Raw genomic sequence first — 25847 nt, forward strand, 5'->3', positions numbered from 1 at the left:
ACAAAGTTATCTTTGGAATATGTTACATAATTTTCGATGTTGCCCTTGTGGCTATTCTATCAAATTCTTCCATGTCTTAGAATAATATATGTGGGGATCAGTTGCCAAGTCATCTGTTTATATTGGGGGATGGTGGGACGATAGAGACAAGGTAGTCATACATGTTGAGCAACAAATGTTTTTTAAAGGAATGATCTTACATATCCTTTTCCTGATTAATTTAGTTTTTAATAAAAAGTTTTTAATTATATTATTCAATTTGCTTGAATACTTCCCAGTGGCAAAGCAGAGTAGAATATAATGCAGCTTTTATAAATGAATACATTTAAATGCTTAGTATTTTTAAATTAGTTCATTCATTCTATTAAAGAAAATTTTATTGCACAAACTGTGCTATAGTTACACAAATAGATTACTAAGTAAAATAAGGAGTCCTACCAGTAGCAAATATTTTAATTTATGTTCTCTTCTAGTTTTAGTCCATTATACAAACAATTATCCTTAGCTGTCACAACATAGTACAATTCTCTGTTCTCCTTTCCCCTCGTAATGTAGGTATCTCTTCATATTGATTATTTTGTATGGCTGTGTAATATTCTATCAAATGTCTTCTAATCCCATAGTATTGGAAGTTAAATTATTTTAATCTTTTGCTTCTTCTAAACTTTCTTTTTCACCCAATGCCAAAGAAAAATGACATTAAAACAGCATTAAGTTTACCTTATCACTTAAGGTTTATAACCTTAAGACCTAGTCATTATGGGGAAAGGTGCTTGAGAGTTGTACAAATTTCACTCCCCTTTTTACCTGTGGTTAAAAATAGCTACTATGCTTTCTTCTAAGATCCTCTGAAACACATCTTTTCAACCAATACCATGATTAAAAAAAAAAAGTGATTTGTTAGTAGTGGTACCTTGTTGCTAGTAATTTTGACATTTTGACGGAGGTAGGGGTTGAAGGTGTTCTAGAACTGAATGAAAGAAAAACACATAAAACTAAAATAGCTTGCCGAAACCGGTTTGGCTCAGTGGATAGAGCGTCGGCCTGCGGACTGAAGGGTCCCAGGTTCGATTCCGGTCAAGGGCATGTACCTGGGTTGCGGGCACATCCCCAGTAGGAGATGTGCAGGAGGCAGCTGGTCGATGTTTCTCTCTCATCGATGTTTCTAACTCTCTATCTCTCTCCCTTCCTCTCTGTAAAAAATCAATAAAATATATTTAAAAAAAAAAAAAAACTAAAATAGCTTTTATGATATATAACTATATCTTTTGTGTTTTTATGCCTGAGATAAGATTTAAAAAATTTTAGTACCTATTTTTAGTTGTTTTATTACTGCTAGTTATAATAAAATTGTTTTGGCAGTGTTTTTATGCATTTGGAAAGGTTAAGTATTCTTCAGAGAGGCACAGTTGCAATAAGACAATTAAGGTATTTTTCAGCCCACCATTAGGTACCACAATATCCATAGAATCTCATTTCAGCTATTTTTAAATGTGTTTTCATAAGCAGTATCTATAATTCCACATTCCAAATTTTTAAAAATATTTGATATGTCAGTCATTTGCTTAGAAACATTTTTAGAAAGTATATTATAAAATGATAGACAAAAACATTAATTGGTGATTTAATAAATAAGAGCATGCAATTAGTGAATCTTTAGAAGGCTATTCTCACATGGATGGTTATTTTTGCAGAATTGAATACTTTAAGGCTTTAATTTTATACTTATTGCTAGATCATTATATCTAATTATTTTGACCATTTATTCAAATAATAAACCTCTAAGTCTGAATATTTATAGTGAAGAATGAGTTTGGAGAAAGGAAAATAATTATATGTCTTTCTCTTTCTGCTATTTTATTCTGCCTGCTACCAGAGTACAAAAATATACATTCACATCGTCTGTTGTAGCGTATTCTTAGATCATACAGATTTAGTTACAATACACACACAGGTCAGCCAGTGTTAAAAGATTGAAAAGAATGAAAACTACAAATGAGGACAGATGAGCTATGCATTCTGTAATGATAAAACAGGTGTTTTGGAAGATAAACAGTATTCAAAAGCAAAGAAGATTTAAATACTTTTGCATCTCTAATTACTTTATTCTGGTTATTAGACAAAAAGCAAATAGCTTTCAAATGAAATCTAAACTTTCTGTAGTATAATTGAAATGCAGAATGTTGAATAGTTCTAACTTCATTTCCTTTTTTTAGAAAAGCAAACTTTATGAGAGGGAAAATGAACTTTTTAAAGAATCTCTTTTCCTAGTAACATTTTTAAAAACTAATGTCAATTCTTTCATGGTGCTTTTGACAGCACCATAGGATTATTCACCATCAGTTGTGAATTATTTTGCATGTACTTCCCAGAATCATACATGTAAAGCTGAGCAGTCTGGGGGGTGAGGATGCTAACCTATTATCTGTTTTTGTTTATAGGACGGTGAACTTTGACATAATAAAATACTTGTATGATTTCTTGTGAAAACAAGCTTCAAAGCCATATGGACACTGTGACAATGACTAAGCCAAGCTGTGTTCATCCAACTACTTAGCTGGCCAGGGAGAGGAGTTCTTTGGCTCTACTGGATTTGTCCAGACAGGTGCTGGCCCAGCATGGAATCTGATGAAAATACTCTGATTGGTCTGGGTGGATGTGAGCAGAAGACTATTTACCAGGGGCCCTGGAGTATTTGGAAGCAATGTGTTAATTATAAACAGCAGGGTTTGAGCACAATCTGTTCTGCTCTTAATGATGTTATCTTAACACTGAAATTGCCTGAAACCCATTTACTTAGGACTACATTTTGCTGTGAACCATCCCCTGCGCTTTGAAGGTGCCAGCAGCCCTTGTATATAAGCCCAGTCTTTCCACTTCCTCTCCACAGGAGCCTCTGCAGTTGCTTGCCAGAGCAGATTTTCCTAAGGCCACTGTTTTAAAAGATCATAGTTGCAAAATATAATAAATAGAGGCGTGCTTTTCTTAAAAAAAAAAAAAACAAGCTTGTACGTGCGTATCTTTCACCCTGCTTTTCTCAAAAGGCCGAGGTAGTTTGATCAGATCTAGGCCAACTTTCCATCTCTCAGCCTACTTTAACTAGGGTGCTTGTATGAGGTTTATCTGGTCATTCTTGCAATTAACCACCCAACCTAGCTTTTTAAATACTCACGATAGTTTTCTTTTTTTAATCATTGAACTTTAAAGTTCCACAATAAATTTTTTTCCTGTTGCATCAATGAACCTTAGGGCTGATTTTTTTGTCTGTTCATATTTTCAAAGAAGCTTTCTGTTAGCATTTGAATATTTGAAAATTGTTTTGCGCAGATTTAAAGTGCTTAATTGCAGAGCCTAGTTTAAATTTCAGTGGCATTTTACTCTCTCATTCCTTTCTTGAAGAAAAAGGCTCACAGTGAGCACTCCCAGATAGGAAGCCTTTTAAAAATGTAGTGGTTATCTGACACTTTCTGAATCAAAGAAAAGAAGCAGTTGTCTACTTACATTTATTTAGTGGTAATGAATAGAGGGGAAAAAACTGGACTTCCTTTGTGTCTCCCTACATAAGACAGCAAGGGTAGACTTTCTTGCCCAAAAGATGATATCCACAATGAGTGATAGAGCACCCACACCCTGAGTCTCTTGTTCCCTAGAAGATGGTGAAATTTGGTGTTCCACAAGATGTTTAGAGAAGCCAGAATCAGGGCAAAGCCATGTGCATTGCAAATGCAGGCGTAGATGTCCTGCACATAGAAATCCATGTGTCATTAAAGTAGTGAGAAAAGAGTCAAGAAATAAAATGGAGTCATTATAGTCAAGCTGCTAAATTACTAAAATGAAGTAGGTTGAGGCAAGAGAAAATGATTGTATCCTTGCTTTAACTAGCCTGCGGACTTAAAATTTGAATTTTTTAGTAGTCTATCAATGTCTATATATATATATGTATAGCCTGTAGATCATTCTCTGAAGAACTTAGGAAAGAATGTTCATGTATCCAGACGCCTGACACCTGTTATCCAGATCACCTGACATCCATTATCCAGACCACCAGACGAAGATTACCATCTCGGACCAATCCGGAGCTAAGAATACAGGACTGATTTTTTTTTTTTCTTTCTCAAGAATATACTTTTTACTGTTAAGAGCTCTCAGTTTTTCTCTTTTCTTTGGAACACTCTTGATATCGTTATAATTTAACCCAGTTATTAATTAACTGGAAAGGAAGAGAGGGAAGGCCGAATATTATATGCTTGCCCAGTAAAATCTAAAGGGGAGAGAGTGCTTGTCGGTCATACCTGGGAACAGAGCATTGGCAAGAGTAGGCATATAGGCATGGCCACTGCAAGGGCCGGAAGATTTAATATTTAAACTCCTGAACAAAGAGGTTCCGTCTGGCTCTTGCTGCTGACGCCTGACTCCTGGCTTGCAGGGCTGATAAAGCTCTGCACTTGCCCAGTGGCCTACAGCCTTGTGGACCCCACACATAATGGACTGATGGACTGGAATTAGCCTAATGCTCTGCCAGACTCTCCACCATGGAAAGGAAACTCTGAACACTGGTTTTGTGTTTACTTCTGCTGGATTCCCAGCTGCACCTCTTCCAGGACTGGATTAAGGTAAATGGGACTTTGGAAACCGTGGGATATAACTACATGCAAATAAAAATCACTTATTCTCCCGTGTGAGACTTAAAAATAATTTTTTTCAAGGTACCATAAAAACCCAACCCCCTACGCCCAGTGCGGAAAGGGATCCTCCACTTCCACTGATAACACTCTGGGCATTACCTGGTAGTGTTTCCAATTTGCAAATCCTTAAATAAAATTTTGCCATTTTTAATTTTAGCAAAGTCATTTTCATTTATGCTTGGTTAACAGTTTGGGTAGCTGATTCCAGAAAGAGCAAGCAATGAATGCCATTGGGAAAGTGTTCAGCCCTCATAGTTTGCTATAAAGTGGTAGGTCTGCTGTGCAGACTTTTTGGATAGGCTGGGACTGGTCTCCATTTCAAGGGAAGGACTAGAATATCAGGATGGGGGAGGGGCAGAGATTGTCAAATAGAGAACTAGGGAGGACAGAAAGGCAGTTTCGTGTGACTCTCCATGGCTTTTCCTCACTTTTGGCCACCTGTCCACTGCCTAGCACATTGCCTATCCCATATGCCCCACACTGAGCTACACTGCAAAATACCTTGCTACCAGATTTCCTCTGCCCCTGACTAGGCCATCACTCAGAACTTTGCTGTTTTGTAATTTACTTCTAATGGCTGCTAAATAACTCACTAATTTGATTAATTTATTTAAATGAAGACTAAAATAACATAATATGGATATTAGCATTTTACAAGGGTCATCTACAAATGAATTCTCTATGGGAATTATGCTGGTTGGTGGGTCAGATATTTCCTTTAAGGGAGGAAGTTCTTAAATTCTACTGGGTATCTATTCTACCTAGCTAAAAGTGACTGAGGTAGTAGAAGAAGAAGGTTACCAAGCTGTGGGTTTTTAGATTTTTTTTGTACGTGGTTAATCCTTTTTAAAACGTCTTCTTTCAATTACCATGACCCAGGCATACATAGTGAGGTGGAGACATTACTCCTTCTTCCCTTTATTAGGCCAATTTCAATCCCTGAATTAACCGCTGAAGCAGTTCCTTTTTAATAACTCTTGAGGGATTGTGAACCAAAAAGCTTCTTCTTTTTAAGCCCTAAAGTCAGAAAGGGATCAAGTTCCCAGGGCAGCAGTTAAGAGGGCTCTTGGAGTCAGACTCACTTGGGCAAATCCTGTTTGTATCTCCTACAGGCTGTGTGACTTTAGACAAGTTATTGAATCTCTGTGTCTGTTTTCTCACCTGTACAGTGGAGGATAGAACTACTTCGTGGGGTTGTTTAGAGGATTAAATAAATTATATATTTAAGGCAATAGTTCTCAACTAGGGGCAATTTGTCATCCAGGGAACATTTACAATTTCTGGAGACATTTTTGTCACAAGTAGGTGCAAGTGGGGAGGTTAGAGGCCTGGGATGTAGCTAAACCTCTTAAATGCATATCCCACAACAGAATTATCAGGACCACAGTGTCAATAGTGCTGAGGTCAAGAAATTCTGAAATAAACTGACATAGTAAGTGCTTAATAAATGTTAGATATTGTTATTATGAAATATTTATTTGTGGCCTAGAAAGAATGTGAGAATGTGGTAACATTTCAACTAAAAAGAAGTACTCTTACCTAACTGTACCTATAAAAATGATTTCTTGTTTAAAATTTTGTAATTATTTTTTTAACGTTTTTTTAAAAACTTTTATTTTTTCCCATCACCATTTTATCCTGCTTTCATGAAGTTTACAATCTAGCAAAGAACCTTTGGATGATAAAAGAAATCCTCATGTTTTTGCAAGTTGATTCTACAAATCATTTCCAGTGAGAAAAGTCAGCTTCCACTTTCATACATAAAAATAAAAATGTCATCATCTCTTGTATATCCAGGACTCATAGCACCCAAGAGTTTCAAGGCTGGAAAAGAAGTTTCTAGAAAGAAACTCAAATCTAGTTTTGGTCTCCAGAAATTTCATTTCTCTGATATCAGATGAATCCAGCTTCTATCTGGGATGAAGTTGAACTACAGGATCTATCAACTAGCATCATCTCTGCCTTTATAGTCCTGTCAGCCTGTAACCATTCCTACTGAGAATGTCCAAATCCAAGCCCACTGGGTTAGGGAATCTGCAACAGATGTAATAGAGGCTTTCAAATAACACTTCTGGGTTAGCGCACAGGGTGCTGAAGAGCCAGGTCTTTCTTCTTCAGTGGATCCCATCTTTAACCAATCTATTGCCAACAGGAGAGAGAGCAATTTTGGAATTATTTAAATTGATAACAGTGCTTGGTATTGTTATTTTTGGAATGGAAGGATTATGTAGTGGGTTCTAATCCATATGCAGATTTCATTACTTCTTTTTCAGGATCTTGTTGAATAGTCAAAAACCTCATCTGAGAATGATTGAATCAAAGAACAGGTGACTGAAGAATTACATTGTTTGCCCTCAGGTATGATGTCTAGACAATTAGTGATGTACCTCCAATGGATTTATTGTAATTAAGGTGGTTTGGGGCATGAATCCTCAGTGATAGGAAGCCTCCTTAGCCCCTCCAAAGTCTGCACCACTCAACTTTACTACACAAAGAAAAGTAATGAACCAAATCCAGGAATAATGATCCTTTATCGCATTAAGTACTTAGTAGTTCTCTAAAATAGTAGATGAAGTGCAGCAACTGCCTATGTGTGCAGTCAGGGCTATAATAGTGTCCTCCCATGCTACCTGATGCCGCACACTATTGTGTACCATAATTTTTTGCATTTTATGCCTTTAGTTATCAACAGAGACTTGGAGGTAATTAGACCAGAGGTTGATATTATTCAGCTTCATTTCCTACCTTTTTGAAGGCTTCATCTGCTACTAAATGTGACTGCCTATCATATGTGAATAGTTTAGATAATTTTGCATGTAATTTCAGTCTGCTGACACAAAATTTTTAGTAGAGCTCAAAGAAATCTTTTCTATCAAGATAGCAACATTTCACTCAAATTTGCCATTAAATGCCCTGAATACACAGTTAGTGTTCATTTTTCAGCAGTGACACATTCAAGAAGCACAGTATGAGAACTAGAAATTTGGTAGAGCAGAGAAAATTATAATCAATTCATTCATTTAACTGCATGTTGATGCACAGTAATCATGGGAATTCTAGAAGGCATTCAACTGTTTGAGTAAATACTGGTTGCTTTGGCATGATGGAAAGAGCTTGGATTTTTAAAGCCAGTAAAGATCAGCTTGGGTTTTGGATAAATCATTATTCATTTCCTTGGTCTGTGAAGGAGTTGAGAGTCTGATTTAACCGCAGTTTCCATACAAGTATTCAATAATCTTTCAACAAATACTAAGTACTGGCTGTGAGCCAGGCATTGCGTTGGATTTAGGAGATATAGATTTCTGGCCTGGACAACAGGTACTATCAGCATTGGTACAGCCATTCCTGGAGATGGAAAATCTTGGGGGAGAAGTTAGGTCTATGGCTTGAGGAAGACCATGAGTTCAACTTTAGACATTTTGCCTCATACTTGAATTGTGAGTTATTCAAGTAATAATATAAAATAGGTGGTTGGATTTAGGTGAGAGATCAGAGTTACTACAAAGTATAAACTAGGAGTCATCAGAATAGAGGTGGCCATTTAGTGAGTTAAAGGTCTTAGTTCTTATAGTGTCCATGACGTGGTGAGGGAGAAATCATCTGGAAATAATTGAAAGGAAATATATATAAGGTGGTTATAACTATTGCACTTCAACTGAAAGTTAACTTAAAATTTTAAAGTAACAATTTACTTCAGTGCATGAAGCAGCAGTAAGAGACCAACCTGGGCTAGGTGCCATGTACTATATGGTCTTAAAACGAAAAACCAAGCCCACTTAGAGTTTTAGTTCTGTGGAGAATGTTAGATCCAAACACAATTTCATCACTTTGGGCTGACTTTCATAGTACAGTTGACCTTTGAACAAAATGGGTTTAAATTGCACAGGTCCACTTATTTGTGGATTTTTTTCAATATATTGGAAAAGTTTCTGGAGAATTGCAACAATTTGAGGAAAAAAAACTTGCAGACAAACTGCACAGCCTAGAAATATTGAAAAAATTAAGGAAAAGTTACATATGTCATAAGTGCATAAAATATAGGTCCGCATTTTCTCTTCCTTATGGTTGTCTCAATAGCATTTTCTTTAGCTTACTTTATTGTAAAAATACATTATATAATACATATAACAAAAATATGTTAATCTACTGTTTATGTTATTGATAAGGCTTCCAGTCAACAGTAGGCTATTACTAGTTAAGTTTTTGGGAGTCAAAAGGTATGTGTGGATTGTCAACTGCATGGAATGGGAGTAGGGAGTTACTGTCTCCTAACCCTGCGTTGTTCAAGGGTTAACTGTAATAGAAATGTTACTCTGGCTCAGGTGTTTCTGGAATTTCTTAACTCTCTTTAGATTCACATAATGGGACTTACTCACTTGGCAATGAAGAGAGCCTCAGAGGAACTGAGATGCACTAACCCTGTAAACATCCATGAGAAAGGATGCTAAAATAGAACTCCTGCTGTTTCTATATCAGTCTTTCTTTAATTGAAAAATGTTGACTACGTATTAGTGCAAGTTTTGGCATATTTACTTCTAGTTACTATATTGTTCTTGTAATTTAAAGAGAAATATAATTGTCTTTTATACTGAGAAAGAAAAGACAGGTCAGGTGGGGTCCAGTGGCAATCATAGCGGCCTGTGAAATAGGATTAGTAGGAGAATTAAGATGGAAGTTTCACCAAAAATGTTTAGAGTGAGTAAAGTTTTTTAAAAAGTCATTTATATACAAGTAGTTGAAATGTGAAACTACATCAACATAATGAAAAACATCAAAAACTAATTCTCAAATATGTGTGGCCAATATGTGTCTTTTAAAGAAATGCTTATCATGGTAATACAACAGGCGGAAGAACAAAAGAAACTCTAAAGTGAGGAAAGAGAGTCAAAAAAATCGAAGTATGAAAGGAGGAGGACAGTGAAATAGATGCTAACTTACAGAAATTTGAATCAAGATAGCACGGAAGCAGAATGTTCCATTTATCTGTTGCTGAATAACAAACCACCCCACTCTTAATGGCCTAAAAACAACAATCATTTATTTTGATCATGAAACTGCAGTTTGGGCAGGACGTGGCTCCAAGCAGCAACTTGACAATGAAATTGGAATCATGACATGAAGGCTGGCTCATGTCTGGAGGCTGATGCTGACTGGTGCCTCTCACCTGGAACACCAATGTGTGGTCTCCATGTGCTCTCTCCACTTCCTCCTGGTATGATGACTAGAGTCAGAAAGGCAGCATCCCAAGAGAAACCGCCAGATACTGCATGGCCATGTCTAATGTAGCACCAGAAGTTACATAGCATCACTTTTGCTGCATTGTGTTTAAGGCAGTGATTGTGGCCTAGTTAAATTGAAAGGGAAGGGAATTAGACCCACCTGTTTATAGAAGGAGTGTCAAAGAATTTGCAAACATGATTTAAATCACCATACAGGACATATAGGCTGAAAATAGTACTTTCATGTGCTATAGATGGAATATGTTTTATGTCATTTCAAAATTTGAGTTGGTGTGGCAGTGACCGCTGGTTGTCCTTCTACCCTACCAAGTATCTCTGCTTCCTTCCTAAAGCTCAGGAGCTGTGGCTGTAAGAAGGTCAGTGTCATTGGAGCACAGGAAGCAAAAGCAACTGTGGTAGGAGATGGGGTCAGAGGTAATGGGGCCAGGCCATGTGTGGCCTTGCAGGAATTGAAGAACCTTGGTTCTTTTTTTTATTTTTATTTTTATTTTTTTAGTAAATTACACTTACATGAATTTATTGGGGTGACATTCATTAATAAAATTATATAGGTTTCAGGTGTACAGTTCTATAATACGTCATTTGCATATTGTGTTGTGTGTTCACCACCCCAAGTCAAGTAAATATACCACAACTTTTTATCTACTCATCTACAGATGGGCACTTGGGCTGCTTCCAAATCTTGGCTATTTTTAAATAACACTGCAATGAACATGGTCCATATATTCTTTCAAATCAGTGTTTTGGTTTCTTTGGATGTATTCCTAGTACTGAGGTAACTCCATACTGCTTTCCACAGTGGCTGCACCAATCTGCATCCCCACCAACATTGCACTAGAGTTCCCTTTTCTCCACATGCTTGCCAGCACTTGTTTGTTGATTTGTTGATGGTAGCCATTCTCACAGATATGAGGTGATATCTCATTGTGGTTTTCGTTTCATTTCTCTGATGATTAGTGACATTGAGCATCTTTTTATATGTCTATTGGCCATCTGCATGTCCTCTTTGGAGAAGTGTCTATTTAGGTCCTTTGACCATTTTTTTAAATTGATTGTTTTTTTGGTGTTGAGTTTTATAAGTTCTTTATATAAAAGTTGGATGTTAACCCATATCAGAGGTATCACTGGTGAATATATTCCCCCATTCAGTGGGTTGTTTTTTCATTTTGTTGATGGTTTCCTTTGCCATGCAAAAACTTTTTAGTTTGATGTAATCTCATTTGTTTGTTTTTTCTTTTGTTTTCCTTGCCTGAGGTGATATATCAGAAAAAAATATTTCTAAAAGAAGTGTCTGGTATTTTACCGCCTTGGTTATTATTCTGTGTGAGATGGAGAGAGTTTTGAGCATAGGAGCCACGTGATCTGGTTTTGATTGGATCTGTGATCTGGCTCACTGAGTGCTACACTGAGATAGGCTTTTGGGGAGATGAGGGTGGAGGGAGGAAGAGCGATGAGAAGGCTATTAAAATAATCCAAATGAAAGATAATGGTGGTTCAGTAAGGGTATTAACAGTGGAGGTGGTGAGAAGTTGTTAGATTCAGGATATAATTTGAAAGAAATAACTACAGAATGTACTAATTAATTGGATATTGACTGTGAAAGAAAGAGCCAAGGTAGACTTCAGGGCTTTTGACCTGAACATCTGGAAGACTGGAGGGGAGAAAAGATCAGGGGTTCAGGTGTGAACTTGGTAAATTGGAAATTGCTAAATATCTAAGTGGAGATGTCAAGGAGGCAGTTAGATAGACAAAACTGAAGTTCAGGGTAGAAGTCCAGGCTGCAGATATCAGTGTGGGGTTGTCAGTATCTAAATGGAAGCATGTAATGGAACAGTGTATATAAAGGAAATATGGTTGGCTCCTGTGGATTAGAACATTTTTCCTATTTGCTGGCTGAGCTCCTGCCCCCGGGAGTTACTGCTAAACCATAAGGAACCTTGGCCAATCTTTTCTGTGGGAGGATGAGATTCACTTAAATACTAAAATTTCAAATACTAAATTTTTATTGCAAAAATTTTAACTGGTCCTTGAAATATTAAAAAGAAAAATGACAGGAAAGGACTGAGTATGTCATAGATTTAGATATAACAGTTTAATCATGCCCACCCTGCACAAAATGGCCTCTAAATACTGAATTGACAGATAAAATATGCTATTTAAATTTCAAAAGTCATTGTTTTAAAGTTGTTCTTACTACATTTACTTTCCCTTTCAGAATAAATAAATAAGTTTATATGCTGAATTTTTCCATTTTATATATAAAAGTTTTTTCTAGGTAGATCTAAGTGTGTATTATTTGGTTATTAGTAACTAACTCTCCCCCCTTCCCCAGAAAACAGACATCTATCTTTTGTATTTTTACCCTAATCATGACACACCCACCACTGAATCACACTCAGTAGAGGACATGCTTGGAGTTTTGGCTCCAGATGTTGGATTGCGTGGCACTGTTTTAAATTTCCATTGTGAACAGCGGCAGTTATTAGCAAGACAGCTGTAGGAGGCAGAACAGAGTGCAACGGACAGCCCTGTGTAATGATTAAAACTATCAGTATGGTTCCATCATTATCGTACAGTAAATAAGAGCTGCCTGTGTAAGGAAGATGAGGACAAAAGTTAGATTACTGGACACATATTGTCCTTTGAGATGGAAATTGCTTTTCCTTTTCCTCATTTCTCACTGCTAAAACTATATGATAGTGATAATTACAACTACCACTTGGACCAATTGTACAGTTGTCTACTACATAGTGCCTGGCACTGTAGTAGACAATTCACATACTAGTATATTCTGTCTAATGCTTATATAGTTTGGATTTTAAAAAAAGTATTCACCCAATCATTGACAGCAGAATGCCTTTTAGGGAAGAAAAAGCTTGATGGGTAGTTAGGAGCACAAGTTGAGGAGGAAGATGAGATCATCAGAGTTCCTTGGAAGAAGTAAGGCAGCAGAAAGATTGATAAACTCTTCTGTATAACAAAATAATCACTTTTTTTTTTTTTTAATTCTGAGGATCAGGGCAAGAGTGCCAAATGGCCTGGGCTACTGTATGAGTAGGTAGTATAGCCAAGCAGAAATTTTAGCTTATTGCTTTACAATTCAAGATGTGATCATTTGTTAGAACCCTTAAATTTTGTGTAACAGTCAGTTGCATGCAATAGCCATGCTCTCTGAGAGAGAATCAAAAGAGGCTGTTTCCTACAAATGTGTTGACACTAGAGTAAATTTCTTTTAAAGCTTGCAAAATACCAAGTGGTTACCACAAAGTTTGCTGATGCAAGGTATTGGTTAAAAGTAAGCAATCCAAGCAAACATTTACATGCTTTATTATTTATAACTAAATTAACTTTTGAGCCCCCACTTCTGTTAATGGTAGAAACTAACAGGCCAATTCAGGATTAACTCAGCCACTTCTAGTTTGAACTTGGCCTCCTAGGATTCGTTTCCTCTCCTTCCACCCATATTGTTAGGCCCAGGCATAGCTGGACTCTCTGTTATTCATGAGCATATTATGCAGGCACTGGAAAGCTGGGGACAGAAGCTAGCTGACATCGTCTGACCCAGTCTTTCTTTTCATTTGGTGAATTAGTGCATCTTCTGCAGTGGGTGCAGAAGATCCTCACAGGCTGTGCTCATTCTCATAGGGCTGTCCACATGCCTCTTCTGCAGACCTCCTTGTCCTTGAGTTTCTAATCTTGTACCTTGTAGGCTTCTGACCAACTAGCCAAGCCATTCACCACTGCCCCTAAGTCTGACTGGAACCTTACACCTGGGTCTACTCTCTGACCACTCAAAACTGTCCACTGGGAGGATTTCATTCATCAACATCTTTTACTTCCACTGAGTAGGGCTCTAGTGCAACAACAGTCTATTTTCAACTTGCAGCAACATACAGAGCTTACCCATCCATGAAACGAAATCATCGTTTTTTGTCTTGCATCAGTTGATCCTGGGGAAACCCACCCTGAAGTCATAGGTATGACCTGAGGGAGAGACATTGGTGCAACAGTGGATCTGGGCCACTGTTCCTGTGCTTTCTTATGCATTTTGGACCTATTTGAGATTGATTTCTGATGTATCACTTCCATTTAAAAATGAATAGGTGTTTGTGAATTGGTGTGTCTGAGAGTACCCAGTTCATCACAATGGATAATTTTGGCCACGTGACACGTGATGTCCCATGGTTAGATGCTTAGCTTCTACCAAGACAGGGTAGCATGCCAAGAGCTATTTGTTTCAGCAAAGGAAGACTTTGCTACACGTCTGCTATTGGAACCTGCCAGATAGCATTCTTCTCTCTCATAGGTCTCTTATTACCGTGGGATCTGCTGGGTTGTATAGCCCACGAAATAGGGTTGCTTGTACCACAGCCTAGATCCACTACAGATTTCTTTCCTGCTCTGCTCCCCACTCAGAAATAGCAGCCCTTCATATCACTTATAAATGAGTAGGAAGAGTATATGTTGCCTCCAGAATCTGAAGAAGCCTATACGTAGCAATAGGAGATACACTTGCAATAATATACCTTTGGAAGGGATGTCACATCATGTCCCAGATCACCAGCCCCTGAAACTGCACCAATGTGGAAGGCTTCTGAATTGTCATGAGGTTTATTTCCTATCCAGCAGCTGGAGACATGTATTGTCATACCAAGGCATCCAGATTCCTTGCAAGTTCTTCCTTAATAGGCCTAATTAATAACCATGTCATCAAGCAGTGGACCAATATGTGTTATGTAATATCCAGATGGTTCAGGTCCCTTTGGATATATTGTAACAGAGCAGGAGAATTAGCATATCCCTGAAATTCTTATTAATTGTCCATTATATATAAATCAGAAATGCATGTGTTTCTCCTTCCTGATGGGTATTGAAAAAATGCATTTGCTACATCAAAAGCTGTGTATGAAGAAAAAGCATTTCAGCCTTACAACAAGAAAAAGATTAGTCTACAAAAAGGACCTCTCGAGCCCATCAGAAAGCTCAGGAGGCAGAGCAACCAAGTCGCTTGAGATCTTGGAAAGACCAGAACATGAGCAGTTGCTTAACCTGCATCAGATGCTGGGTGTCAAATAAGCTGGTAAAAATAATACAGCTAACAATCTTAACAAATTGCTGAAGATTGAGTGTGGGCTGTTATGAGAGTTAGAATTCCTGGGAGATCCAGACACAAGGTGTGAATTTGCATGCATTCACGGGCTCTTATCCAGGTGTTCACAAGAAAAATTGAGGGCAGGGCAAGAGATTGAAGAAATCCACCTTCATTGTGCAGACCTGGGAGAGGAGAAACAGCTCCTGTGGAAAGGCATGGAACTCCACTCATATGTCTCTCTCCTACCTGTCTATTAGGAGCTATTATGAGAACTCTTCTCTGTTAAGGAGAAAAGTAGCTATATTACCATATACAGATATTCATCAAGCACCCATTTCTTCAGCCAGGCACTGCAGGGCATACACAAATGAATGGGACCTCATTCTTGCCTTTACGGAGTTTCATCTACTAAGGGCAATGGGACCAGGATGCACACACCAAGTTATGTCACAACCTAGGAAAGTGCTTAGGGGCTCAGGAGACAAAAAGGTCACATTCACTTGGGGGTCAGGGGAGACCTTTCACCTGGTTGGTGTAAGTGCTGCGATAGACACACAAAGGGTGGAGGAGTGGGAAGGCAGTTCACCCAGCTGAACAAAATAGAGACAGTTCATTACGTGGGGACAGCATGTAGGGGAGACAGTGGCATGTGGTCTGGGCACTGAAGAACTGGCCAGATGTTAAGGAGAAGAACCAGTGGAACAAAGCCTGGAGGCAAGGAACACTTTCTTCTTTAGGAAGAGTGGGGGAAGTGCCTGGCTGGCAGAGGAGCCTTGCATAACTGGGATCACAGCACTTGGCTCAAGGCTCCTGAAGTGAGATGACCTAGTGCCCTGGTTTTGACCTCACTGTACTGTTTCTTAACAGCTTGTGTCACTCTGCCCCAGGGAGCTGTTCTCTTATGTTAAGCTGCCTCCTCTGTTGACCTTTTTAACTCTTATTTTCACTATTATTTCTCCCCCCATTCTCAGTCCTCTCGGTGATACAGCTTTGTCTTTTAAACTTCAACTTCCTGAACACTTAGTCCCTCAGGTAGTTCTGCTTTAGGTGAGATGCACATGTGTTAAGCTGCCTCCTCTGTTGACCTTTCTAACTCTTATTTTCACTATTATTTCTCCTCCCATTCTCAGTCCTCTCTGTGCTACAGCTTTGTCTTCTAAACTTCAACTTCCTGGAACACAGTCCCTCAGGTAGTTCTGCTTTAGGTGAGATGCACATCTGCATTCAGCCATTCTGTCTTCTGGGGAACAGCCCAGCTCCGGTGCTAAGCCCCAGTGGGTAAGAAGCGCTGAGGTTTTGTGGAGTGAGAAGGGCTCACACAGGGCTCTAGCCAGACAAGGAATTCCAGGAAGGCTCCATTCTTTATTACTTGGGAAACCCTTGAGGAAGTGATGGTGCAGTGCTCCAAGTCCAACTTTTTCCAGGTTTTAATTTTTCAAATGTGGATAGATCAACAAAATAAAAAAGATTTGGATAGGGATTAGGATTTTTTTTAAGGGTGGGAATCTATTTTCTAGAAGTTAGAAGTGCATCAAAAATGACAAGTTCTACCATTATCAACTATCTTCTTTGTTCAACTAAACCCAATTTTTCAAGTTGCTTGTTCTCCTTGGAATTTATCTCCAGTGATGCTGCACAGTTAAGAGCAGGTTTTGATACGCTGTATCCCAGGAACAGTTTGACACTCCCCTTACTGCTTATAACCTGCAGCTCCCTGCGGAGGCCTCCTCTCCACTGCAGTCTGCCAAGTGGCTGTCATGGCATTATTTAAACTGGAAGAATAAAGGCATTGCATGTCATTTTCTATATTGGATGCCTTCATGTTATGGACGGATCTCCATAGAGAAATCCTGTACATACACTGAAAACAAATGCCTGGTAACTACAAAAGCTCAATCAGGGTATTGTTAAGAGGAGAAAGCACAGTACACTGAAATATGAACTCTGTTGCATGTGTCATATTTTTTAAATGTCTAGAGAAATATGAGTTCACTGCCTTTTTTATTTTCAAAATTATATTTCAACTTCCTCTCTCAGAACATATTCAGTTTTTAAATGGTCACATCTTTTTTATGGATGCAATTCATATTATTACTGTTTCCAGACAATAGACTATTCACTACTGTGTAATAAGGGAAATATATTGTTTACTATATTTATACATATGGATAAAATTTTAAATTTATTTTTAAATGATTCCAGGTACCATATACACAAACTGTATTAGGCATGTTGCATTTTAGGAAATGTTTTTATTAACAGCATAATAAAATGTAAGATAATCTTTTAAAAGTGGCTTTGCCACTCCCCAATAGAAGAGTAAACGATTTTAGAAAGATAAGGCTTTGTCCCACATTTCAAGGTCAATTCACTGGATTTCGTTAAACTAGAATTTTCAAGGATTCCATAGCAGGCCTCTAGAGGCCTTCCGCAGGAAGACATTGTGGTCAGAGGTTCCAAAACACATTGGCTAGGCTACTGTGCCTGTGGGCGTGAGAGGGGGAGCAGGCTGAAAGCTTGGGAGGGGCAGGAGAGAGGAGTAAATTCTGAAGCAGGGTCTAGACTGGTGCTCCTCAAAGTGTGTCTCTTCAACTGTTGTTACATCAACACCATGACATGAGGGTAGAAATTAAAAATAAGTGTTGGAAATTTTTATAGCAACTTGACAGAGTAATTGTGTTCCCATTGATCCCTGTAATACTGTCCTATATTTTATTAATTTATTATTACTATTATGTCTATTTAAAAATTTCATTTCTAGTATTTAATTTTTGTTGTAATGTATAAAAGTAATAGTCTATTGGAGATTAAATTTTTTTTAAAGTTTCTGCACTGCAGGTAATTTTAGAAGCACTGGTTGACATCAGGTTGAACTATGTGAATAAATCCATTGCTCAGGAGTGCAGTCTTAGCAGCACTGAATTTTGAGCATAGAAGTACAGACTGTCCTCAGTTTGTGTATTAGACACATCCTGAGACGTCTGAGGTATCAGATGGGAGAGGCCAGATTATTTCTAAAGTATCTTCCTACCCTGATTATGTGATTAATTCATCCATTTAATAAATATGCATTGTTAAGTGTTCCAGGTACTTAAAATACGCTAGTGAATAGCAAAAGTGTAATTTACATTCTGGTGGAGGGAAATGAAGAATAAACAATAATAAGTGAGCAAATCACACAAATATAGAGCAGTAAGTAAATGATAGAAATGTAAGTTAGGTGTACCAGAGTGCTAGAGTTGTTGTTGGTGATGATGGTGTGTGTTTGTGTGTGTGTATGGGGGTGGGGGGGTGAGAGAGAGAGTCATGATTAAAAATACTGTGATAAGGTTAAGCCTCTTAGAGTAGGTGACATTTGAATAAAAGTTTGAAGATCATGAAGGGTTCGTCACATGGCTTTATGGGGAAGAATGGTCCAGACTTAGGGATGAACCTGTGCAAAGACTTTGGGGGAAGGTAGCTGGGATGATGGGTGAAGGAGCAACAAGGAAGTAGTAGAGCAAGAGAGGTCAAAAGAAGGTGATAGGAGACGAGGTCAGAGAGGGAATGGGATCCCAGGTCTATTAGGGCCACTGTGAGGACCTTGTCTTTTACTCTGAGTGAAGTAGGAAGCCATAGAGCATAGAGCCTGGCATAGGAGTGGCATAGGGCCACCCGTCTGCTGTGTTTAGAATCATGTGATGGGACACCAGTTAGGAGGTTATTCCAAGTGAGAGATGATGATGATGGTTTGGTCTCGATGGTAGAGGAGAAGTGGAGAGAAATGGTAGATTCTAGTTATATTTTTGTGGTAGAGGTAACAGGATTTCCTGACCTAAGGGATGTAGTGTATAAGAGAAAAAGAGAAATCAATTGTTTTAGTCTCAAATCTTTTTTCCTACCATTGCACCCTCAGAGTTGCACTTCCTCAGAGAAATATCCCTGAATTCAAACACTGGATTGTGGCTCCTTTTGGGAAGAGGTTGTCTTTTCCCATATCTAACAACATAAGACATGATTCCAGGTACAGGCTCTAAATAAGTGTTTTATAACAAAAAAGATATTAAGCTTTTATTTATGCACAAGATACATGCATGTAATTCTCCCATACATCCTTTGAGACAATAATCATCAAAAAAACCCAAGCACTCTATTATTACTTACTATCTATTAAGTATCTACATCAGTATCTATATGATACTTTAAAAATATATTTTTATGGATTTCAGAGAGGAAGAGAGAGATGGAAATATCAGTGATGAGAGAGAATCATTGATCGGCTGCCTCCTGCACGCCCCACATTGGGGATAGAGCCCACAACCTGGGAATGTGCCCTGACCAGGAATTGAACTGTGACCTTCTGGTTCATAGGTTGACGCTCAACCGCTGAGCCATGCCGGCCAGGCAGTATCTACGTGATATTCTTATTCAGTGGGTTTTACTTCCCTGTGGGAGTGTAAGCAGTGTGAGCTGCTGTATTGGCTAAGTTATTATTTCTGATTTTTATTGAAATTTCCAGCTCAAAGAAGCACAAGGAGATGCTTCTTTTAGCGGCACTTCTCTATCATTCAAGGTCTGGGTCCTGGTGACAGCTTAGTAAGAACGAAAGATCCTTAGACTCTATCTGTTGAGGTAATGGGACCTCTGGCCTTCCATATGATCTGTTCATCAGACATGCAAACCAGAGAGCTGCAACCTCCAATGGGACCTGAAATCTGGCCTCTTCCAAAACCTGCCTTTTTTCATAGGGCCTGACATCAGCAGGCTTCTGCATGTAGTCCCAGAGCATCCTCTGGTTTAAAAACAGAATCCTATCCAGAAGAGATAAAGACACAGCTCACTGTGGGAGCTGTGCCAGGCCAGGCACCAAGTCTTTCACGCACATTATCTCACCGATTGCAGCCAAGCACCTGCGAGGCCTGTTCTACCATCCCAAGCGAAAGACTGATGAGCAGCCTTCAAGGTTAGACGGCTTGCCTAGGGTCACCCAGCTACTTGATGCAGCCAGGATTTAAACTCAGATGGTTTGATCCAAAGCCCTTTGAAGTTTGCCATCTCCATGCTCTGCCGCACGATAGTCACCTTCTGTCCTCTGAAACTGCAGCTGTGTGAGGCTGTCTCTCCCAGCTTCTATAGTTGACCAGTCCTGGGCATTCATTGTGACTGGATTGAACTTAAGCCAGTTCATTTTCAGCCAAGTCTCCAATTTAGGCAGCCAGCGGGGAAGATACAAAAACCACCATGTTGGAATCAGATGGAAAAAACACAGGCTGGGGCTTCTTCCATCATGATGAAGGAGGAGGTCCGGTCCCTTGCTGGTATTGTAAATGGTCTCTTATTGACACTGAGCATTGAGCTTCCCTCTGGCAGGAGACACAAGAGCAGCCTCCCCTCTGTGGACCAGCAATCACCACAAACCACCTTTTGGGTTTTCAGAGAGAAGGGTGGATTTATAGGACGCAAAACAAAACTCTATCCACACCTCAACACTGAAACTGAATAGGGCTTGGCGATAGAACAAGGAGCACAATAAATATTAAATCAGCTAAACCCAATTCAATTGACCACAGGACTTAAAGTGGGAAAGGAAATAGAATTGATTGAAATGGGTTTGCCAGTCTCTTCTGTTCATCCTCCAGCCACATCTATCCTTCCCTTTATCTTTCCTTCCACCTGCTTGGCCATCAGCCGTCGGCTCAGCTCCCGGGAGTGCTGTGAGCCCACTAACCCTTAAGGAAGGCACAGGGGAAGGTGAGTGGGGAGAGCAGGTGAGCATTGAGAGCACAGAAGCTTCAAGCTTTTGTTTCCTCTCACCCTGGAAGCAAGGGTCACTCAGGAGAGAAGGATCCAGAGCAGATATGGGGGAGACTAAGAAAGAGGGGAGAGGGAGAGGAGAATCCAGAGGCGGAGGGGATGTAGAGGAGGACAGGGATAGATAAAGTTTAAAAAGGAGGAGAATGGAATGAGCTGAAAGGGAAGGGCCCAGAAACAACCCAGAAAGTCTCTCTAGAATATGTCCAAACAGCACTATCATGCCTTCCTGCTCTTTTTTCAAGTCCTTAGAGAATTTAAAAATGTACAACAGGTATTAAGACACCTAAGAAGTCTTTTTATTTTACCTACTAAGCCCGAGTGGGACAGAGCCCCATTGGCCTTGAGACCCACTGTCTTCCTTCACAGAACCACTAACAAGCACCTGCCCCCGTCTCTCTGCACATCTGTGCCCTCACCCACCAGTGAAAGAATATCAGGGGCAGGTACTGTCTCTAATAAGCCCTTCAAATCATTCCTGCCTCATAGCAGATATTTAATAAATAAATTATAAACCTAAGTACCATTGAAGCCAAATCTTTGAGTAGACACAAGAATACAGCCTGTGTGCCCTAGCTGGTTTGGCCCTGTGGATAGAGTGTTGGCCCTTGGACTTGAAGGGTCCTGGGTTTGATTCTGGTCAAGGGCACATACCTTGGTTCTAGGCTTGATATCTGGCCCTGGTCAGGCACGTGTGGGAGGCAACCAACTGATGTGCCTCTCTCACATTGATGTTTCTGTCTCTGTCTCTCAATCAATGGGGAAAATATACTGAAGTGAGGAATAACAACAACAACAACAAAATACAACCCGTGTGACTGCATGTATAGAAAATTCCAAAATTGGCAAAACTAATCTGGGGTAGGGAGTCAGGATGACTTTTTTAAAAAAATGTTTTTATTAATTTCAGAGAGGAAGGGAGAGGGAGTGAGAGATAGAAACATCAATGATGAGAGAAAATCATTGATTGGCTGCCTCCTGCACGCCCCACACTGGGGATGGAGCTAGTAACCCGGGCATGTGCCCTGACCGGGAATCGGACCACAATCTCTTGGTTCGTGGTTCAATGCTCAACCACTGAGCCACCCTGGCCAGGCCAGGATGACTTTTGAGTAAGGGTAATAATGGGAGGTGGTGTGAGCGGCCTCTGAGGAGCGGTGATGTTGTGTTGCTTAATCTGAGTGGTACGTTTTCTGCTTCCATTGTGAAAATTATTGAGCTGTACACTTATGATTTGCACACTTTTCTGTATGTATTTATGTATGCTGCAATAAAAAGTTTACTAAAAAGAAAAATCAAATAATTAACTACTCCAGTCAGTAAACCTCTCAAAAGAAATTTAGGTGGATGCAAAATTCCAATTATACAAGGAGCTGCTTCTCTTCTTTCTTTAGCTGAGTATAAATTAAAATAGCTTGCAAATTATATGACAAGTCTCACCAGTACTTCCTAAACATAATTACTCAGTACCATATCTTATTTCGCTGCTAATCAATCATTGATCCTTAACAGGTCAACAAAAAGAAATGCATCCATATGTATGTACAAATTACAATTTAATTAAGGACCTCTGTAGTGCCACGTCCTATATTTTTGATTCCCCAAAATGTTGTTACACTGGAAGGAAACCAAAAGGCTTTTCTACATCAGTAAGCTTTCAGGATGTCAGACACTGAGAAGTGAATTGTGCCTCTGATTAATTGACTTTAATAATAATAATTTTACTTATATAGAGACCTTGCCAAGGCATTCAGGGAGCTGTAAAGCAACTCATAATCCATGATTAAAGCATTATACAAGCAATATATAACAAGCCTCCCTCCTAAAGTAAAACAAAGGGAGGAGATGGATGGGCCGAGATATGAAGGTGCAGGAGAGGGAACAGGCTGTAGATTCACTGTGGAGAGGGTGATAAATGCTTCATTAGGGAAAGAGGGGAGTTTCCTGGGATTGGCGAGGGAGTGTAATTTAGCAGAGTTGAATTGAAATAGTGGCCTATGGGGAGTCAGTGCTAGCCCTGCTGAGATGTGTGCACTTCCTCCTCTCCGAGCCTGATGGAGGACACAGATAATAATCACATCTCTCCTGCCAGCTACATCCTATCTAGGGGCAGGATTTTTCATAATGATCCAACCAGCAGAAGCTAAGGAAATACTTATAAATTATTCCTCACTTCTTGACATTGACAAAAGATCTAGGTAATTTTCTTTTCATCAACTCTTATTAGCAAAGTACTGGAAAATATAAACATGTGAAAGTGACAGCGAAGGTGTCCAAGTGTGCAAGTTCTGAGAAAACAGCAGTGGAAATGGAGATTTAGGTATGACTAGTTGAAACGTCCTTCCTTTGCAGACTTTTCCCCAGTCCCACCAGCACTCCCTCCACATCCCACTCACCCTGCCTACCCCTGGGGCTACCTCTGCGGGTCTCATGACTTCTCATCACCATGGCCCCTCGATTAGTCTTTTTAGTTTTTTATTTTATTTTTTTGCAACTTGCAACCAATGCATGGACATTATAAAAAGTGTGGAAAGGAGAGAAAGATGTAAAGGATCAGGACAAGAATTATCCCTAATCCAATCACCCAAAGGCAGCTGCTTTTGAGATTTTTTAAATATATTGTATTAGTGTGTGTGTGTGACATGTATATGAGAAAAGCCTCCATGGATATGTACCAAATAACCACGTTGTCAGTGATTATTTCTAGGTGGTGGAATGATGGTTGCATTCACTTTTATTTTTATACCTTTATATAATACTAGAAAAATTATATATGGATATCCATTAGTTAAAATCAGAGCAAAAGTAATAGAGTAAAAAGAGTCAAGTAAGTTATTTTTTTATTGAGCTTTGCCACATGGTATTAAATATTACCTAGATCATCTTTTTTTAGATGGAATAACAAAATATGACTTCCAAAAAGATGATATGGCAGATGCTAAAACATTTTTTAACAGAGCTATCCACTGTAGGTTTCAAGTTTAATTCATGTTTAGTTTCACTATCTAAGTAACAAGCAAAGAACGATTCATTGTAGGAAAAGTTAAAGTAATTAACAAAACCCACAACTGATGAAATGGAAGATTAAAAGTGAGGCCGCCTCACTAATAAGGTGATATGTGCAGTGAAACAGAAAGGCTGAACTACTAAAGGGAATTTTCCTCTGGCCAGAGCTGGAGCAGGGAATTCCCTATGGGTCAGTTAATGTCACCTAATCCCTGGGTAAATCAAATAAAATGTTTATCTTATGCTGGGTAGATACAATGACTAATATCTACCCAATAGATGACGATGTTGTCTGTAATGAAATAATTTTTCAAACCCCTCTTTTGTGGTATTTTTATCTAGGTTGGCTATGTAATCATGTGCCTTTGTTTGATGAAAGCTTACAAAGATGTTCTGGCAGGGGAAACAGGGGAGCCAGAGTTTACTGGGAATCCTTGAGCAATGAGTGATTTATTAGTGGGTGAGGAGTCAAGTGAGAACCAGTGCCCTGGATGGAATAAAAGAGCTTCCATTATTCAGAGAGTGCAAGAGAAGGATGGGGAGAGACTGCATGGAAGGCTGCCATAAGTCTAACAGAAAAGCAACTTTCTGGGAAAGAAAGCAGACATGAGGGCAAAGAAGGCAACCGTATTCTACTTACTGAGCAAAAAAATTGACATTAGGGAGGACAAAGGATAAAAAATGAGTCTAGAGAAAGGCAGATTGCAGAGCATTAACACTGTATGTGTTTTGCTTTTGTGTGACTATTTCTCCTTCAATATGTGCCCCTCTCTTGATTGCTGATTACATATCACCAATTTTATAGACTGCTTTGTTCAAGATGAGGGTTTTTTAAAAAGTGTATGACTGATGTTACAAGATTGTTGGGTCTTATCTCTTTAAATGTTTGTATTTACCTACAGTACATGGCATCTGAGACTATCACAGAAGAAAGAAAACAGGAAAGATTATAAGCCGCCTTAGTTGCTGGAAGTAGGGTAGCAGCTGAGTCAAAGCTGGGGTTATCAGGTCCAATTCTTGGATTACTCCCATGTGGTAAGACTGTCTTTGAAGAGCGTTTATCAAACCGCAGGTTGGGAACCATCACTAAGTTGTGAAATCAGTTGGGTAGATTAAGTTGCAATGTATATTTTTTTTATGTGAGTCAGCGTCAAAAAAGAAGTACATTCTTGAATAATAACAAGTTACAAAATGAAAGCATTAAAATCCCAATTCTCTGGAAAAGTGTACTTTATTATAATAATTTTCCACAAGAATTTTGTAGTAGGGAGAGCCCAGGCTTGAGTTGTTTCAAAGCAGACTCAATAAGGACGTTCTCAGAAACGCACCAAACTGGCAGGTTAAACCTTTCAGTAAAATGGGTGAGGGTGAATATATCTGTGTGTCAGTGGGTATGGGTATTGAACTTAATACGTGTCACCCTTTGAAGCCCAGTCATGTTAAATCTACATATGTTCTTCTTTTGGTAATTTAGGAAAATTCATGGGAAGCTAAGTAGATCATTGAATTAAAAATACTAGGTAAGAAAAATATCACATGTATTCCTTTTGAAATATAATTTTGAAATATAATGCTTGAGTTTTCTTTCTAGATTTACTTCACTGGTTATATTTTCTATATAGTTGTATTAAAATGAATTTCCTTCTCTGAACTTAGAATCTCTGACATTGGAGGAAAGTGGGTGATTTAGAAGCAAACTGAGTGATTGAAAATTGCCACTTTGAGATTAAAATTTGCCTCATGTGCCCTGGCTGGGTGATTCAATTGGTCGAAGCATCGTCCAATACACCAAAAGGTTAGGGTTCTATTCCCAGTCAGGGCACATACCTAGGTTTCGGGTTCGATCCCCAGTAGGGGAGAGTACGGGAGGCAACCAATGGATGTTTCTCTATCACATTGATGTTTCTCTCTCCCCTCTCTCCATTCCTCTCTCCTAAAAAATCAATAAAAAAACATATTCTAGGGTGAGGATTAAAAAAAATTTTGCCTCATATAATCCATGAATTAGCCATTTTATAAAATGTTTGCAGCTGG

At 38.9% G+C, this 25847-nt stretch overlaps 1 protein-coding gene across 2 annotated transcripts in view; it reads left to right on the forward strand.

Annotated features, from left to right (window-relative positions):
* ORC5 (origin recognition complex, subunit 5) overlaps nt 1-25847 on the forward strand; it is a 128831-nt gene that overhangs the window by 64016 nt on the left and 38968 nt on the right. Inside the window, exon 14 of one of the 2 annotated variants that reach the window (XM_014536956.1) lies at nt 2442-3001. The exons of the other annotated variant lie outside the window; for it this stretch is intronic. Within the exon in view, the coding sequence (XP_014392442.1) occupies nt 2442-2487 (46 nt within the window). The 3' untranslated portion in view covers nt 2488-3001. Of the gene's footprint in view, nt 1-2441; nt 3002-25847 lie in introns of those variants that run through there. 2 annotated transcript variants of the gene reach the window in all.

The sequence above is a fragment of the Myotis brandtii genome, unplaced genomic scaffold (assembly GCF_000412655.1).
Source record: "Myotis brandtii unplaced genomic scaffold, ASM41265v1 scaffold17, whole genome shotgun sequence".
In the NCBI taxonomy this organism is placed as follows: Eukaryota; Metazoa; Chordata; class Mammalia; order Chiroptera; family Vespertilionidae; genus Myotis; species Myotis brandtii.